General features: G+C 47.6%; 2 protein-coding genes and 1 long non-coding RNA gene across 3 annotated transcripts in view; 1 reads left to right on the forward strand and 2 right to left on the reverse strand.

Annotated features, from left to right (window-relative positions):
* Positions 1-1,940, forward strand: part of SEPTIN8 (septin 8) — a 40,476-nt gene extending 38,536 nt beyond the window's left edge. Inside the window, exon 10 of the mRNA XM_052816277.1 lies at positions 877-1,940. Within this exon, the coding sequence (XP_052672237.1) occupies positions 877-931 (55 nt within the window). The 3' untranslated portion in view covers positions 932-1,940. The remainder of the gene's footprint in view (positions 1-876) is intronic.
* A 3,440-nt stretch (positions 1,941-5,380) lies between these two features.
* CCNI2 (cyclin I family member 2) lies at positions 5,381-14,856 on the reverse strand. The gene is made up of 7 exons (XM_052816279.1): positions 14,742-14,856; positions 13,369-13,518; positions 11,869-12,003; positions 11,047-11,121; positions 9,686-9,826; positions 8,423-8,653; positions 5,381-7,602 (listed from the first exon to the last, which is right to left on the reverse strand). The coding sequence occupies exons 2-7, from the start codon at positions 13,480-13,482 to the stop codon at positions 7,195-7,197; spliced, it is 1,104 nt and encodes a 367-aa protein (XP_052672239.1). The 5' UTR covers positions 13,483-13,518; positions 14,742-14,856; the 3' UTR covers positions 5,381-7,194.
* A 936-nt stretch (positions 14,857-15,792) lies between these two features.
* Positions 15,793-16,758, reverse strand: LOC128134451 (uncharacterized). Its single transcript, XR_008232760.1, has 3 exons — positions 16,688-16,758; positions 16,152-16,282; positions 15,793-15,993 (listed from the first exon to the last, which is right to left on the reverse strand). It is a non-coding gene; the product is annotated as an uncharacterized LOC128134451 (long non-coding RNA).
* Positions 16,759-16,978: the final 220 nt, after the last annotated feature.

Genomic DNA, 16,978 nt, shown 5'->3' on the forward strand with positions numbered 1-16,978 from the left:
CCAAGTGGTTTGTATGAAATGTTTTACAACCTTTTCCATCCTAATACTTTTTAAAGCCAAGTCTTCTAGGAGACCGGAGAAGAGAAGGTGCAGTCAGGCACATAAGAATGAATTGGGAAACTGAGGCAGTCGAGTAGCTGGTCATTTTAAAGATGGGCCACCTGATGACTCAGGATGACGTGCATCGGCAAGTATTTTTCCACAGGAGCAATGTTAAGATCATTCAGTAATATTTGTGCAAAGCTCCTAGAGATGCTCGCAAGAGAATGAGAAATGCGAAGTGTTGTTATAAAAGCAGTTCAGCCGTGAGGTAGGTACTGCCCGTGTTTTGCAGTTCCAGAGCCGAAGCCTGGTGACTGAGGCCGTAGGACATGTTGATGCTTTCTGTTCAGGACCCAACCCAAACCCAACCTCGTCTCCTTGTCCTGGGCTGCTCGGCAGGGAGATCTGCGCAGCTGTGAGGGACGTAACCTGCGAGGCAAGGACAGCGCAAAGCCACCAGCTCTGCCGGCCGGGAGAGCCGGCTCGGGCTGTGTGTGCTGGTCGGTGGCGGCTGCGGTCCTGGCCGGGCAGGAGACGGCTCCGCACCTCTCCCCATCCCATGTCTCCATAGCACGTGACTTCTCAGATGTTCCCTGTCAGCAGTCTTTCCTCATTAAAATTTTAAATCAAGCCTCTGATCACCAGTTCCAAACAAGATCTTGGCAGCCGTGAGAGCTTCTCCAAGTTGCAATGGTTTAAATTCAAATGTCTGTACCCAGCTCTGCGCGCTATCAGGCGGCATACATTAGATTTGTATTTTGACCTTTCATGTTGTCTTTACTTAATGTAAATAACTGAAACTTAAATACTGATTCTCTTTTGTTCTTTCTGTAGCTTTTTTAGTCTTCCCAGTGCGTGCTCCATAACATCAGGAAGACATGTTAATTAGAAGATTTGTTAAGGCCAAAACATCTCATGCAGAAGAAATTAATTGGTGCTTTCACCTTTAAGCTTGCAATATATTGCACAGAAGAGATTATATAGCAAGGACTAAGATGCACGGTATCTTTTGATTGGGAAAAGTTTGCTTGATCAGGTTTCTTGATAAAGTTGAAATCTAAGGTACTTGCCAAAAGATAAACTGCTAATTAAGGCTGCTGCATGGCTTGCACTAAAACCAAAATGCTAATCTCTGGGCGAGAGCCCGTACAAAGCAGTTAGTACTGACCGAACTTCCAGAGAGGTGAGGGACAAAGCTGGGTTAGCGCAAGGCGAGATTTCAGCTTGCTGCTTGAGCTGCCGCTGTAACGGCGTTTCCGTGTGTCCTCTCCTCAGCCTGGTTTTGGGGTGTAACTGGAGAACCTCCTAACGTCCCTAACCTTTCAGCTGGATTCTCACGTTTCTCAGCAATAACTCTTCCGTGTAGCTTTTTCCTGTAGACTTACGGGTTTTATAACCAAAATCCTCCAACCTTCATTTGTTTAGTTTTCCTAGGACTGCGCACACGTGCCTCACAACATAACCCCTTCCCCAGAGCTCCCTGCCCACCTCCCCGCTCGTGGCTTCTGGGACGGGTAACCCTGCCTGGCCAGTCCGGATTCCAGCACATCCTACTGGGATGTGGTGGGTGAGAAGGGAACCATTTTAAAGGACAACTAATTGTTATTTGTTAACGGAGGGGAAATGGTTTAAAGCTGGAGACTTGGTGTTCCTGTTTGTGAGTTCTGTGTTTGTAACAGACTGATTTCCCCTTAAACAAATACTTGTTTAAGAAAAAAGAAAAAAAAAAAAAAGAGGAAAAAAAAGTGAGATGTCTGTGCCCCAGTCTAACTTCACACAGAACAGGGAGAGGCCCCAGTTTATCTTCGTTTTAAAATAACCTTGTAAACAAATCTCAGGAATGACCTGCTTGTACCAAAGTTGGGTTTAATAAAAACAAAACTGACTTGTTTAACAAACTTCTGTTAAAAACATGTTTTGTATGCCAGTTGTAGTCACTGGAACAACGAAGTGCTGTGTCCAAATTCACAACCCTCACTGTTATTCCAGTTTCCCTCTGTTAACCCCCTTACCCTGTCCATCTGTGTTTAAAGTGTGATGTCCCCAGTGCACCCCCATATGTCTGGGGTGCCTGCTGCTGGCAGCCCCCCTCCCTTTCTCCATGCTGCTGCTTGCCCCGGTGCCGTGGGGCTGGGGGCGTAGGACCAGCAGAAAACCAGTCCTTGGTAGGAGGTTTGAAGGAAGCTTGCACCCTGTACCCCTACCTCATGCTGGGTGATGTGACCGGAGTGGGACGAGGTCTGGCTGTGAACAGCGGGCTGTGTGGCAGGAGCCCACCGAGCAGGCTGCGTCTCCATCACCACCCGAGAGTTAGTTGAGACGGAGGGGATGGTGTAGAGGCACTGACTGCCGCAGGCACTGAGCTCCTGTCCCCAGGGTGTGTTGTACGTGACAGTCACCGAAACCTCTGGATACCCTTGGCATGAATTAGAACTTGGAAATAATTCTCAGCGTGTAACAGGTATGTGTTACGTGGCCTGGAAATAACCAAACTGGGCATACGGGGAGGTTCTGGAGACTCCTGCCACTTGCAGGCAGTAGGGACTAAACCCCGTGACAAGCATGTTCATCCCACGTTGCTCATCCCTGCCTGTGCCCGCTGCCGCAGCGGGCAGGGGCGAGGCACCATGTGCTTCAGTGGAAGTGGGACCAGGTGAGAAGCAGCCACGCTCTGACCAGGCTCTCTCCGGGGCCGTGGATTCAGAGCTGGAGGTCTACTTGGGATGGCTCCGTCTGTCTTCATGTCTGTTGTGCCCTGCACCAAACGGGAGGAAAGCTGAAGCAGTGCGTGACCATCAGGCTGAGCCGAGCCATGAAACACCCTTTGCCACTGTTTTGATGACTACTTTAATTTTGCCTGCGTTCTCTTTGGAGGCAAACCATCTAATTCCTTTGGCAAAGTTTTAATCTGGTTTGAAGCTATTGTCAAGTTAGATTCCCATCTGGATAGGTGAATTGGGAATAAAAGCTTTTTTCTTTTTCTTTCCCCAAATTGCTCAGAAGATTTGATTAAGTTCTGGTTGCCATGACAATAGTTTGGTCACCAGTGGGTTTCAAGTTGCACGCCTTGCTGAGGAAGAACAAGAGGGAGCTGCTGAGACCTGCCAGGAGTTAATGCATCACTTGATCTAAGTGTACTTTTCTGCATTCTTAAAGAATTGAACTGTAAGTACTGTTCAAATTGAATTTAAAACACTAAGGCCAATTAGCAAAAAAAAAAACAACCCAAAACCACTGCATAGAGGCAACCCCACAAATGAGATATAAAGGCTTTATACATGTCTGAAGGCACTTGGTATTGGTGATGTCTCGAGGTAGCCGGCTGCATGCTCTGAAAGATCTTTCTGCGATCCCGGTGCTGGTTGCTGTTAGTTGCTTCTGTGCGTTTCATTGACATAACAGCAAATTTTGTCAGAAACCTGTAATACGGTAAAACAACTATTGTATTACTCTTCCCTCTGCTGTTTTCTTGTATCTTGATCAATTCTCTGACCACAGAAGTTTCTTTATTTGTGCAACTGTGTAAATGAACTCTTCTTCTAGGTCATCACACGCCCACCGTAAGTAGCGATACCAAGTCAGGTTTATTATCTGAAACACAGCGGTGAATGCTGGTCCGCAGCAAGGCAGCTTCATCCTTACATGTAACGGTGCCCGGGTGACTTGCTTTAGCTGTGACACGTTTCCTTTCGGTGGTGGTTTATGAATGGGAGATGTGGCGGCGGCTGGGGGTGACTCTGAATTGCTTCGCTGTTTCTGTAGGTGATTTAATGTTTGGTTTATGTTTCGCTTCTGATTCAGCATCTGAGCATCCGTGTGCAGCAGGGGAGTCTGCCAGGAAACTTCTTGAAGGACAAACCAATTCTGTGGATACTTACTGTAGGGGATTTCAGATGTAATTGCAGCTTTGTTTACAAGGTGGTGTTAGCTTCAGGCATCTGGAAATCCGGCCTGAAGTAAGGCAACAGCAAAAGGAGTCTGGGTTTGAGAGGTGTGCCTCACCTGGGCCGAGACTCCTGCAGGGGAAGAGATCCTGCTATTGCGGACACAAATGCAGCCTCGCTTCTCTGGCGAGGGCCGGAGCCCAGGACGGGGACGGTGCTGTGCCCCGGCCCAGAGAGAGGGAGGAAGCAGCCTTCCTTACCAGGTCAAGATGAGGCACCGTAAGAGCTCTTTGAAAATATGCTGTAAATGTTCTCTGGCGTTTTACAGGGACTGAATATTCCCCAGAACAACAATCCTTGCAAAACTAGCCCTAAACACGTCAGATCTGTGCCAGCACTTGCTGTGCGGGCTGAATTTGGCGCGTTCTCGCCAGTAACTGGTGTGTAGCACAATGGTTACAGGATCCACAGCGGTGAGTTTAGCTGCAGGTAGAATAAACTTGTGTCTGTAGCATGCATGCTGTGTGCAATCCAGACAGGCAGGCACAGAAAGGAGACAGTCATCATCTCTGAAACTCGGCTGGGCAAAATGATTGTTCCTGTTACTGCTGTCACCTGGATGTGCGGTGTGTTCATCTTGTTACTCATTACTTGTCCAGGCAGTGAGGGGAAAGATATTAACAGCCTCAGACTCCACTCTGCCAGTAAGAATGGAGTTTGTGCAGTTCTCACTATCAAAAATGGTCTCTTTCCATAACGAGAACGGTCCTGTTGCAACAGCAGCTTCTTCCTGTAGTTTGCAACTTGTTCTTCAGGGCAGGAAGCTCCCTTCCTAACGATGACGGGAACGCAAAGGTAAGCGGCACTTTTAACCTCCTGAAGCCAAGCCACAAGCGTTAGTTCCTTTATCGTGACTCCAGCACTGGGATAGGTGTGCAGAAGGGACCTGCGCTGCCAGAGAGAAGCAACAGCATATCCTGGGAGAGCAGGCAGGCTCCAGATTTACTGCTCCCATCCCAGCATGGTGTCCTGCACGCTGAGTGGGAACACAGGACCCTGATGGGCCTTTCAGCACTGACTTCATCCTTTGGAATTAACCCCATTAACATGTACTTTTGAATGTTGATCGTATAGATCTGCAGAGGTTTTGAAAAGCAGGCTTGTTCATGGTTTTTTGTGTCATCCAGCTTATGGGCAAGAAAATATGTACGTCGGCTCAAAGCCAGGGGAAAAACATGAGCTATGGTCGTTGTGGTATAAAGTTACAGCATGTTAATTACTGTGTGTAGAACTTTTCTGCTAGCATTTCCACTGGTTAACGCAGCTGGCGAAGATGGTTGAGATAGGGCAAAGGGACGGGAGGAAAGCAGAACCAGACACGCACCCCAGCTTCCCGCAAGGACCTGTGTGGGCATCGGCTTTTGGCTGGGCTTGTCAAGGAGCACACTGAGAACGCGCAGACCAAGCTTATATTTTATTTAATGAAAACTACAAAAGACAACTTGCCTCCTTCAAAAAGTCAGGCAGTCAAGTCACAGCTTGTGATAGAAAAGGAAGGCGCTGCGCTGGGGGGAGGGAAGAGCCCTACCACGAAATTAAAACCTTCCCTGTGGTACGTAGGCAGGATGAATAAATAACATATCCCAAGCGTGCTGCTGCCCGGCCCCCGGCTGCGTGGGTACCTCATAAATCTCGTCCGGTCTAAAACTGGGCGGCGAGTCTTGTTCCTGCAGCATCCCCTGGCCAGGGCAGAGGCTCCCCCCTGCAGCACGGCATTCACAGTTTGCGGTAGCTTTGACTTGCCTCATGGGACCTCCCTCGGTTTCACCGCTGGTTCAAGTCACATCTGCGCACACATGTCATTTGCACTAAGTCTCCGATACTAAATGTTTCTTTCTGGAACACTGAGGCACTGCTTTCTTTGCAGTTTAAAATGAAAAGCACAGCTTTCTCCCTGCACACATACAAAGCTCACTCTGTTCTCCGTGCCAGTTCTGGCAAATGTTATACTTTAGAAAGCATTCTCTGTTAACAGAGCTGCTCAGGACATTGGTCCTGCACAATTCGATGTTCAGGAATTCCTCTCCTACAAGGTAAGATCATGAGCAAGGGGAAGAAGGTCAGAAACTTTCTTCCTGCACCGATGAGTGCTGCTGTTATGCAGCATGAGGGTCTCCTTGCTCCTGTCTCATCCCTGTCACCTATTTATTTATCCTGTGTCATTACGTGAGACACCTGCTCAGCACTGAGCCTGTGCCAGTCCACGTGAAACCCTTCCCTGTTCTGTGACAGGACTTGCAGCTGTGGTGGCGTTATTCATCCAGTACTGTCTGGATTATACCTTCAAGCTAGGATAACAATCACCTAAAAATGCTGGCCCTATTGTTTAAAACAAAACCAAAAAAAATCTAAGGAAACACTTATTTTAACAGAATGTGTAAGGCTGGTTTTTAAAAGTGCAATAGAGGTTTAAACTGACCGTTGTAGTTTGTAAAACTGCTTTGCTATGGAGATGAGCAGTTCATAAAAACTAATGGGGGGGGAGGCAGAATTAACTAAAGGCATTTTGTATCGTCTAGTCGGGTAAGACAGAACAAATTAAAAAAAACCCAAACCTGAAAGGCACATGTTGGTTTGTGAGCGCCCAAGGCAACAGTGACTGTGGACTAGAAGCAATTTCCCACAGCGTGTAGGAACTGGGATTGGGTCTTTAATGGCTTAAACCAGGAAGGAGCACAGACCTCAGACCCCTGGCTTCCAGGGTAAGGTCTTAAGAAAAACTGGAGGTTTGATTCTCGGTTTTCTCACTACTAAATCAAAACCTTGGTTCTACCTGAGAACTACTCTTACAGAGCCAGCAGTGGGAGCTCCCCCTTCCTCGAAAGCAGCTCCCACGGGGCAAGTCAGATTAGCTCTAATAAGAGAACAATGGAGTGAGCTGGATGAAAGGCTCAACCTGTCACGCTCCATCACAGCTATTTTAAAAATAAACTCTGAGACATTTGGTTCTGTCTGGTGCAGTGCATAGCCTTCTGCCAACTTGATCCCTGAGTTGTAGGACTGTGACCAAGTCCCTTCTCTCCCCAGCTTTCTGTATTTACGTGATGTTAAAAACTGAGAGGTAGCACATACTGCTTAGGAAGGACATAAAAAAATAGAAAGATTTTGTCATTATCCTCTGAAAAACACAGCAGCACTTTTGCTCTGTTGTGTCGGCTGTTCTGTTCGCTGCTTCTGCAGTTGCTGCTTCCAAGGCAGTAATTCTCCACTAGTCCCTTTCAGGCGCCTGTAAGGGAGGACACGGGGAGCTGCCTTCTCCAGGCCTCAGCTGAGGGCACGAGCCACCCGTAGTCACCCTCCCACCACTCGCTCCCCCATCCTCACTGTACAGGTGTCTGAATCCATCATAGTATTCATCTGTCTCCATGCGGTCATCAGGAATTTGGGCGGTAGTAGGTGTGAAAGGTGCTAAAACTGGCTGGTTTACAGCGACCCTCAACCTCACTTGATGGGAATTCTTCAATCCAGAAGGGTTGTGGTAGGGTAGCCCTGCCTTGGGGTGGCCCTGGATGGCTTGACTGATGGGACAGAAAATATAAACAGCATTGGATGGCTGCAAGCGCATTAGCTCTTGATCCACGAGCTCTTTGCAGTGGATGAACTCAGCACTGTTAACCTGTAAGGAAAGACGCAGATTTTTTATAAGTTCATGATAAATTACTCCTGGCCACTGGTCCTGTAACTCTGTAATTAGTGGGAGGGCAGGGACAGGCTGTATTGCGTGCCTCAGTAGATGCATATCAGCACTATGCACGTTGGCCCTGATGCAAAATACTTAACCGGGAGCTCCTGAACTACCACACAGAAGGTGGGCAAGCAATCCCTCTTTTTAGGAGGCAACAACAGTCAGGAGGGACAGCAGGAAGCTAGGCTATTTCGGACAAATTCAAGACCACAAAATGGGTTGACGGTAAGCTGACAGGTCTTTAGCCTTCTAGGTATACTCTCTTAAAAGGCACGTGTTTTATGAAACTAGAGAAAAGCTTTAAAAAAAACCCCAGAGCTTGCCTTTAATGTGTATCATTAGAAGCCAAATTGATTATATTTTAAAAGCAATGTAACTGTACTTAGAAGTTTTTGCAGTGTTCAGTGGGAGGCTGGGGACACAGTGGGCAGGTTTTTAGGTGTTCACAGCCACTCCCGTTGTGGGAGAATCTCTCCTTGCTCAGGAGGCAAGGGGCTATCTGTGGCCAAGCAATTTGGAAACCTCCCTTCCCTGCCAAAGGGAAGGCTCTCTCCCCAGTCCCAGCCCTTAACTGCAGTTTTATTCCCTCTCTTGTTAGCGGTAGCATGGTCTGCAGGAAAGGCAGAACATGGACATGCGCTTCTCAGAAGGCTGCTAAAATGCAATGTTGGTTGAAAATACATGTGCGCTTTATTAATTTATCGGTGTCCTGGCCTCAAGATTTGTGACCAAAGGCCATTTTGATTCCTACCTGTGCTTTTTTTAGCAGATCAGTAATAACAGGAAACCAATCAGGAGTCAGCCTCTCCAGCTCTAAGGTGATGATCACCAAAGCCAATGTGGAGCCCTTAAACTGCAATAGTTGGTGGCACGCCATACAGTGCTGTAGCTGTTTGGTCAAGAATGCAACATGGCGGGAAGGATTCATCTGAGGCAGCCCATGTAGTAGATGGGGCCAGTTGGACATCACCATGGCATGGAACTGGAGAGAAGATAAAGTACATATATATATATATAAAAAAAAAAAAAAAGCAGAGGTCAGTGAACTTTGTATGTTTTCATATGTTATCAACCAGAAGTACAGACTAATTTCATCTTGTATCAGAAAACCTAAAGGGTTCCCCCTGCCCCTTTTTTTTTTGTGTTTTGTGTTTGTACTTGCCAACCATTGAACTGTTTTTTGAGCTTATAATGAATGTACAAGGTCTGTGTTTCCTAACAATTTCTGAAGTTTCTACGTTATCCAGATTGCTATCCAGGAGATAGAATTCAGGCCAGCAGATACGAATAGAGTAAAACCAATAATCATGACTGCACTCTGAATTTACTGAGGAAACAAGCACCTAAGAAAGGCAGTTCTCACAATCAGCAGCCTAAGATGGCTTAATATTTGCACATAACCTTAAAAAAGGGATCCAGGATGTGTTTGTATCACATGATTTTTGCCTTACTAGAACATGATCGTTTCTTGAAGACAAAGTTTAATTGTTTCTATCAAATGTTTAGTAACTGCAGTGTGAACTAAGTGCCAGATTGGGGTAGTCTCATTGCCTAAAACAAGGGTGAATAATTAGTGGGATGAAAAGGAAAATGGTTTAAGAAAAAACCTGTGTGTGAAATGTAGCAAAACTCTGACAGCTTTCTATGTACAGTATTAATAGAATGGAAATAGTTAGAAATATTTTTGCAGTGTGTATTTAAAAAAAATAAAAATGGCGTATAGTTGTGCATTATGAGAATCTTTTTAATGTCCATTTTAGTTGTCCTTTAAGATGGGAGTAAATTTTTTGAGCAAAATGAAAGGTTTTAAATAGCAGACAATTTTAAAAATAAATTTAAAAAAATCACTGTAACACTCTTCAAAAGACTTGCAGATAGCTAGCAACAGGTAGTTTGCAAAGCATCTTGGGAAGGATGTGTGGGTGTGTGTATGTATGCGCATCTGTGTTTTCTAGTCTTATTTGATAAGGAGCTGTTTCTTTAAAGAAAAAAATTTGCAAAACTTAGTGCTTACGATGTTTAAGAAATCCATTGGTGTTGCTGTGTAAAGATCCCAGTGAAGCTTATCTAGTATAATTCTTTCCATTCTCAAGATCTCAGCTGGAGAGCGTTTACAACCACTCTGCACTGCAAGCGTCTTCACCGATGGTATTACCTGTAAAAAAAAAAAAAAAAAAAATTACAAAAAAAAAATAAAGAAGCCAACGTCCTACACAGTGCTCTGTGTGTTTCTCTGTATTGCAAAGGGATCTGACAAGTTTATACACATCCCAAACTGCTAAGGCAGAATACTTGTTCAGGAGACCACTTTCCTAGGTAACTCCCATCCTAAATGAAGACTGGTCCACGCTCGCCACAGGGCAGCTGGGTACGAACCCAGCCCACGGCAAGAACGATGTTGTTCACCTCCCTGGTCACTGTGAGCCTCCTTAATGCTGCATCGGTGATGCACGTTCCCTGCTACCAGCCTCATTAGTTTGGCTCCTCTGACAAGCTAGGAGGAGGCTTCCTGTTGGCCTGTTTTACAGGGCCTTCTGTGGTTGTCTTGTTTCCTGCGGTCATTGACTCAGCTTCTCCTTCTTAGCTGAGAGGAAAAGAAGAATAACCTCAGTGTGACACATCTTAAGAAAGGCTGCGAAGAGCATTTCACTACAGCAGAGGTGGTTCGAAGAGACATGCATGTCTGACTCCAACTCCTAGGTTTCCTGTTCTTTTTCAAAACAGAATGAAGGAAAGAGGAGAAGTGCAAGCTGAAATGCTTTGGGCTCATGTTTGTAAATGTCTGAAGAAGTCTATCAGTGCACTTCTGCCATGAGAGATTACCGTGTGTAATCTCACACTTACATGGGTAGTTGCTGATTTTACATGCTCATCTTGAGGTGCAGACCTGAGTCATTTCCTCACCAGGTTCAGAAACCAGTTTTGACTCCAAGCAAACTCATCTGTTTTAAGCTTCCTCTGAAGAACCTCTGCTTTGTCTTACCTACCTTACCCTCCCAGGACCTATCGCAACAGAATTACAGCACTCCGATGCTGCGCGCACAAAGCTGTGCACGTGCATCTTGACCATCCCCTGCCCCAGACTAAGCTTTGTTGCGAGCCGTGGATTCTGAAGAGAGGAGAGAGGTTTCAGGGCAGGAGGAGGGAAACATATCCATTACATAAGCAAACACAAGTCCTTCATCCATAAAGGTCACAATTCTTCCAAACAATGATGAAACAGGACTGAAAATGTTACTGTCACCCCTTAAAGACTACTTAGGGTAAATCTGTTAACATTTCCTCATTATGCTCAAGTTGCTGAAAGACCTGGAAACACGAACAACATGAACACAAGAGATGAGTTTAGTGTGTTTTAAAATTAAACATACAGACCTCATCTTCTTCATTGGTTTTTGCTGCAAGGACAAGGCAGGAAATTGCTATGCACTGAAGATATTTTAATTGGGCCTGAAGGGAGAAGAAGAAAACACTGAGTAAAGAAGGTAACAGTCTCGGGGGAAATCATTGTCATTCTACGACAGATGCACAACTTTCAGACTTTCATTTAAGTTACAGTTGCTTCTGAATTAGTTTAGCTGCAGAAAGTTTCATTTGAAGCTGGAAATAGAACAATGAAATCCAAAGTGAAACAAAATAAATCCTCCTCTTGGTGCAATTTTTATTCAAGTATCCCACAATTTTTAGACTATGCAATGCCACAGTATTTACAACGCAAAAGTTATTCCTCTTCTCAGCTGAGATATTAAATAATATGCTTTTGCTAAATGCTGGTATTGGTCTAAATAGAATTGAGAGCTGCAAGGCTCAGTTCAACTCATAACTTTGCTGTTGCTTCAGTGACAGAAAAAGTTGGCCCCATGGTTTGGTTAAAAATAGTGGTTTCAAAACTAAAATATTAAAAGTGATAGTGCAAATGTTTTCCGTTTAGCACAGACAACCAGCTGATGAGTTCTTTGTATTTATCACAGCATTTGGACTACAATTCACACAAACACTTCTACAGAAGACTGTAAATCAGTGGAACCTCATCAAACACCCGAGTTCATAGGCTTAAAAGCCTTCCCCACAAAGACCCTGACTGCTCCCTAAATCTGCTGCCAAACATAGTACCTGCTTTGTGTATAAACTGATTACATACTCTTTACATCCCCAATCAGTGATCTCGCCAGGAAACAGCTGACAGAGATTCTCTACCTTTACTGATGCCAATAACCGGTTAAAGATGCTAGTAGCTAAGGCAAATGTTTCAGGGTGAAACTTGAACTGAGAGCTTATTTCTGCAATCCAGAGAACCGCTTTCTTGTAACAGGACAGGGAGATATCTGTGCCCTGAGGGGGAAGACAAAGTTAGAAGAAAAATACAGTTAGTGCTTTGATGATTTTGTTGAAGTATCTCCAAAGGAAGACTCAAATCATTCTAAGAGCTCTAATTAACGTTTCAGATGTCTGGAGGCTTGAAATGCAGAAAGTTGTCGGCTGTGTCTACAGAGTGAGGGCAAGGGCAAATTTCAGAGCAGCCTGAAGTACTCACTAGTGTTGCCCACCCAGTCAGGCTCTAGCTGTGCTTACAAGGGCCTGGTACCGGCTTGCTTGTACTGAATGGGGAAGCACCCAGTTCTCCCCTTGCACAGTGCGTACAAACCACCGAACCGAGCTCTTACAAGCAAGGTGCAGAGTGTGCTCATTATTTCACCCTCCTGAGAAAACTGAAGCCTCCAATGCAGCACGTGTTTCATTCAGACAGCCTCGACAGGGAGAGAGAAACTGGAGTCAGGAGCAGGTTTTGATTTACTCTGCAAGATCATATTTTTTTAAACAGCCCTTGAATTTGCTTAGCATTGGGACCACAGAAGCCAGGCTTTCACCTCCCCCAAGGCACAAGGCAAAACATACTCCAGTTTTTTCTTTCTTACATCTTATTTGAAGATGCATTCAGGTGAGAGGAAGGACTTTACTCTGGCTGCCGTTACGCCACACATGATCCATGGCACGAATTTGAACATTATTGTAGGAGAACTGAAAGGCCTGAGCAGCTACATAGAACAGACAACTTTTACCACCAATTCGTTTAATATTACTCATCATGTTATCTGTTGCACTATTTTGCTTTATTTGACAGTAAAAACACTTGGTAAAAAATAGCATTTCTACACTATTGCAAAAAAAGAGATGAGGCTGGCAGGGCACTTTTGTGCATCCTTCCACAGATCTGATGCACTTTACAGAAGCAGCTGAGCATACCTGTTTCTATTGTACACAGAGGCAACATTAAGTGTTGTAACTTCCTCAGGTAGCAGACTGACTTGCTTCAGCAGCTGGGAATGGGGCTGGGTTTCTGTTAGGCCTCAGTGAATTCCCTCTTCTCCCACCTGAAGAGATGGGACCCAAAAGATGGTGTCGAGCACAACTAACTCTAACGTGACATATTTATGGCTTTACCATTGATTGTCTGCTCTTACCTGCTCTACCACATTTCCCAAAACTACCTGAGTCAAAACAAAATGCAAAGCACCTGGTTTACATAGGGCATTAAAAAGATGTAAGATGGGACAAGTACAGACCCTCCTCCCCCTCCATTCCTGAAACTTAGTCCATATGGGATGACTTTTGCATTCAGGTGGATTAGATGGCAGGACCAGCACTGCACCTCTGCAGAGTCCCTTAAGGACTTCCAAAGAGGACAGGGGAGAGTACCTTCAGGGAGAGATTCTGGAAAACTGGCACTTTCCAAATCCTAGCCTCTCTGGCTAAGGCATTGTCCAGGAAGAAGGCAAGTCTTGAGCTCTCTGGAGGGCCAGGGCACTTCATGGCAACTCTTTGAGCCAGTTTCCCTGATGGCAGCTTCTGTCAAAACCAAGAAAATAATTATAAAGCAACATCCCAGCTCCTCATGCTAAGTACGATTTCCTCTCGTGACACCTTTCCAACACTGAGAACGAAGTCAGGAGCAGCCATGCGACTTGTTTGTTTGCAGACAGAGCAATCCTGTCATCCATTTTCCCCGAGGGGAAGCTCATGATGAAAGAAAACATGTCAGATGGCTGAACAACAGTGCAGTCGAGTTTTTTTCCTCCCGGGCTGTGTAAAGGCTTGCTTGAGTAACCTTGGGTCGAGCAGTATGTATTACTGTTCGCCTTGTTTCACACATTCAGCTCTCCATTTGCAGAGCTGTTAAGTTGCAACCCGTTATCACCCGATTTCAAGAGGCAAATAGAGCTCTATTGTTTCCGTACAAAAGCTCAAGGATGACTGTTCTTAGCAGGTTTATTAATTCCCAGTTAACAGTTTTCCTTAGAGCAGTTTTATCTTTGTTGCTGTTGAAGGCATGCAACAGCAACACTTTGGAAATACCACTCTTAAGACTAAGCACATATTTACATGAAATAAGTATCTCCGGATAATATCATGTAAGTACCAAGCAGTGAGAACGTCTCAGTCCAAAACTGAGTATTTTAATGCTTACATTTTGGTGTCTCTAACAGCAGAAAAAAAAGATGTTACTAGACACAAAAATTCTGCTTTTCGTTGTAAAGAGTGGTGGATGTGGGCTTCCTCATCTGTGTTTTCTGGAAGCTCACACCATTATCTCTACAGCTCCATTAAAAACCCCAAAGTGACATGAATCCTCTGGAAACTGTTCTACATTTCTAAAGCTGAAACTCTGCGATGCCTGCGTTTCACTGAAAGCAGGAAACGTACGTGACTTTGGCTTTTGCTGCCACTGGATGTCAGAGCATCCAAACCTGACTGCCCGGATCATTTCAGCAGAGGGAGCTGGAAAAAGATTTATCTGTCCAGTTTGATGCACAGAAAACTTTATCCTCCTGTAGCTAGGGTAGCTGGGGGGGGGGGGGGGGGGGAGAATTAATTATAAGCTCAGCCTCCGGCTAATTTGAACGCGACTGTCCCTGAGAACGACGCCGAGCAGTTCCCGCACCACCAGCGCCCGAACTGCCCTTCCACTCCCGCACAGCGACCGGGACGGGGGGGCCAGCAGGGAGCCCCGGTCCCGGGAGGAGACCCCCCCCCCCCCCGCCCGCCAGGAAAAGCCTCGGCGCCGTCCTTACCCGCCCGGGGGGGGAAAATGCTGGGTCGGGTCCCGCCGGGCACGGGGGGGGCCCCGCCACCGGCGAGCAGCGCGGCGGGGCTGGGCTGACATCCGCGGCTGCGCGCAGGGACCGCCCCGGGGCGGGGGGGGGGTAGGCGGGCGAGGGCGATGCCTGCGGAGAGCCGGGACGGATCCGTGAGATGTTTCGCTCCCCCCCGGCCCCTTCGCCGCTTCAGTGCCCACAGGCGCTGCTGAACGTCTCCGCCGGTAACTTCTGTGTAATAAAACCAGCGCGGTGAAAAAACCACCCGTCTAGTGGGTGAGTGGGTCTAGTGTCCCTTTTTCGGCACAGCTCCTTCTTCCAGACTTCGGTGGGTCTCTGACCGCAGCCTCCTCCTGGGAGCATGCTTGTCCTGGGAAGGCGCAGCCTTGTCCTGCTCGCAGCTTGATCTCACGGGGAATGGCTCCGCTGGATCACCAGATCACCGCTCTCCCGCCTGGAGCTTCCCAGGTGAACGTCGTCTCACCTGCACAGAGATCGTTGTCTGCGTCAAGGCAAAGCTGTGCCTTCCTGGGATCAGGATGAAGTTCTGCCATGGTGAAAAACATGGAAAACTTCAGCATAGCCCCCAAATCCACACCTGCCCCCTTTCCCGGCATTGGTTATTGCCTCGGCAAATGCACTGCCTCTTCTCTTTGGCATGGCCCTGACCAAAATACTCTTTTGCTGCACCCACATCATCCCCAACACCTGCCAGGAGTTCCTTCCCTTCCAGACACTGGGAAGGATCCCTTTTTTGTGTGTTTCACAGAGCATATGCACTCCCAGGGCTGGGCCGCTCTGCCAGCATCCATGTTTCACCCCATGTTTGCTTCCAACCAGGGTCTCCCCACCTCTCACGACCAGTCTCCTCGGCTTTTCCCATGGCTCCTGGTTCCCTTTGTTCTTCTCACACAGCATTTTCTGCGGGGAGCCAGTTCCAATATTTTATGTTAAACCTTTTCTTGTTCCTCAGCTTTATCTGCCCACACACAACTCCCTGTTCTCTCACCAGCCCTTTGGGTTATACTTTTTTTGGTGCAAAGGTACTCTATTAGTCTACAAATCTTTGCATACAGTACAGCTCTGAGTAATACTGTGGCGATATATAAATAGCAAAGCGACTGTGTTTGCTGAACACCTTGTCTTCCAGCTTCCTGACTCACCTGGTGACGCTCAGCTGGGGTTGAGGGAACGGCCCTGTCCTGTCATTACCAGCGTCTTCCTGGCCCTGCGATACACCAGTGAGTTTGGTGAGTGAGATCAGAAACCCTTCTGGAAGCCCCAGATCAATCCTGTCCACATTCCTGCTCCCGCCTACAGCCCTCTGGCAAGAACGCAGCCAGATTGATTTACAGCCCTTAGTTTGTTTCTGTGCTTGATGCTTACTGCTGATTATTCCTGGCCTTGGTCTGGGATCCCAGGCCTCGGTGTCCAGAGCAAAGGGAACGCGGGGAGGAGTGGGACTGGAACAACACCCTGCGACCTGCCAACAGAAGGATTTGGGTGTGCAGAAATACCTGGGGAAGGAGTGAGACACTGGTCAGGGACCAGGAAAAGAAGGAGACGGATCTTCTGCCTGTGTGGAGAACAAGCTGGGGCTGCAGCCCTGTCAGCTCTGGAACCTTGTCAGAGTCCCAGAGTCCTGTCAGACCCACTGGAGCCCTGTCAGAGTCCCAGAGCCCTGTCAGACCCGCTGGAGCCCTGTCAGAGTCCCAGAGCCCTGTCAGACCCGCTGGAGCCCTGTCAGAGTCCCAGAGTCCTGTCAGACCCACTGAAGCCCTGTCAGACCCACTGGAGCCCTGTCAGGCCCACTGGAGCCCTGCCAGTCCCCTCAGAGCCTCGTCAGGCCCAGAGCCCTGTCAGAACCCCCCAGAGCCTTATCAGCCCCGCGGAGGCCCGTCAGCCCCGGAGCCTGGTCAGACCTAGAACCGGAGCCCCCCGAAGCCCCGCCGCGGAGCCCCGGGACCCGGGGCCACCGGGCAAGGCCGCCCGCCCCCGCCCCGGTCGGCGCCATCGAGCCGCGGTGACACCGGCGGCCCGCCCCGCCCCGCGCTCCCCCTCCCCGCCGTTCCCATGGCGACGCCCCGCCCTCCACCCGTCATTGGCTAGCGCCTTTCACCTATGGCCGCGAGGGGCAAGGCCGGGCCCCTCCTTTCCTCGCCAGCCATTGGGTGCGCGGCCTCCGCAGCGCGCGGGGATTGGCTGCGGGCCGG

This window comes from Harpia harpyja, chromosome 20 (genome assembly GCF_026419915.1).
Source record: "Harpia harpyja isolate bHarHar1 chromosome 20, bHarHar1 primary haplotype, whole genome shotgun sequence".
In the NCBI taxonomy this organism is placed as follows: domain Eukaryota; kingdom Metazoa; phylum Chordata; class Aves; order Accipitriformes; family Accipitridae; genus Harpia; species Harpia harpyja.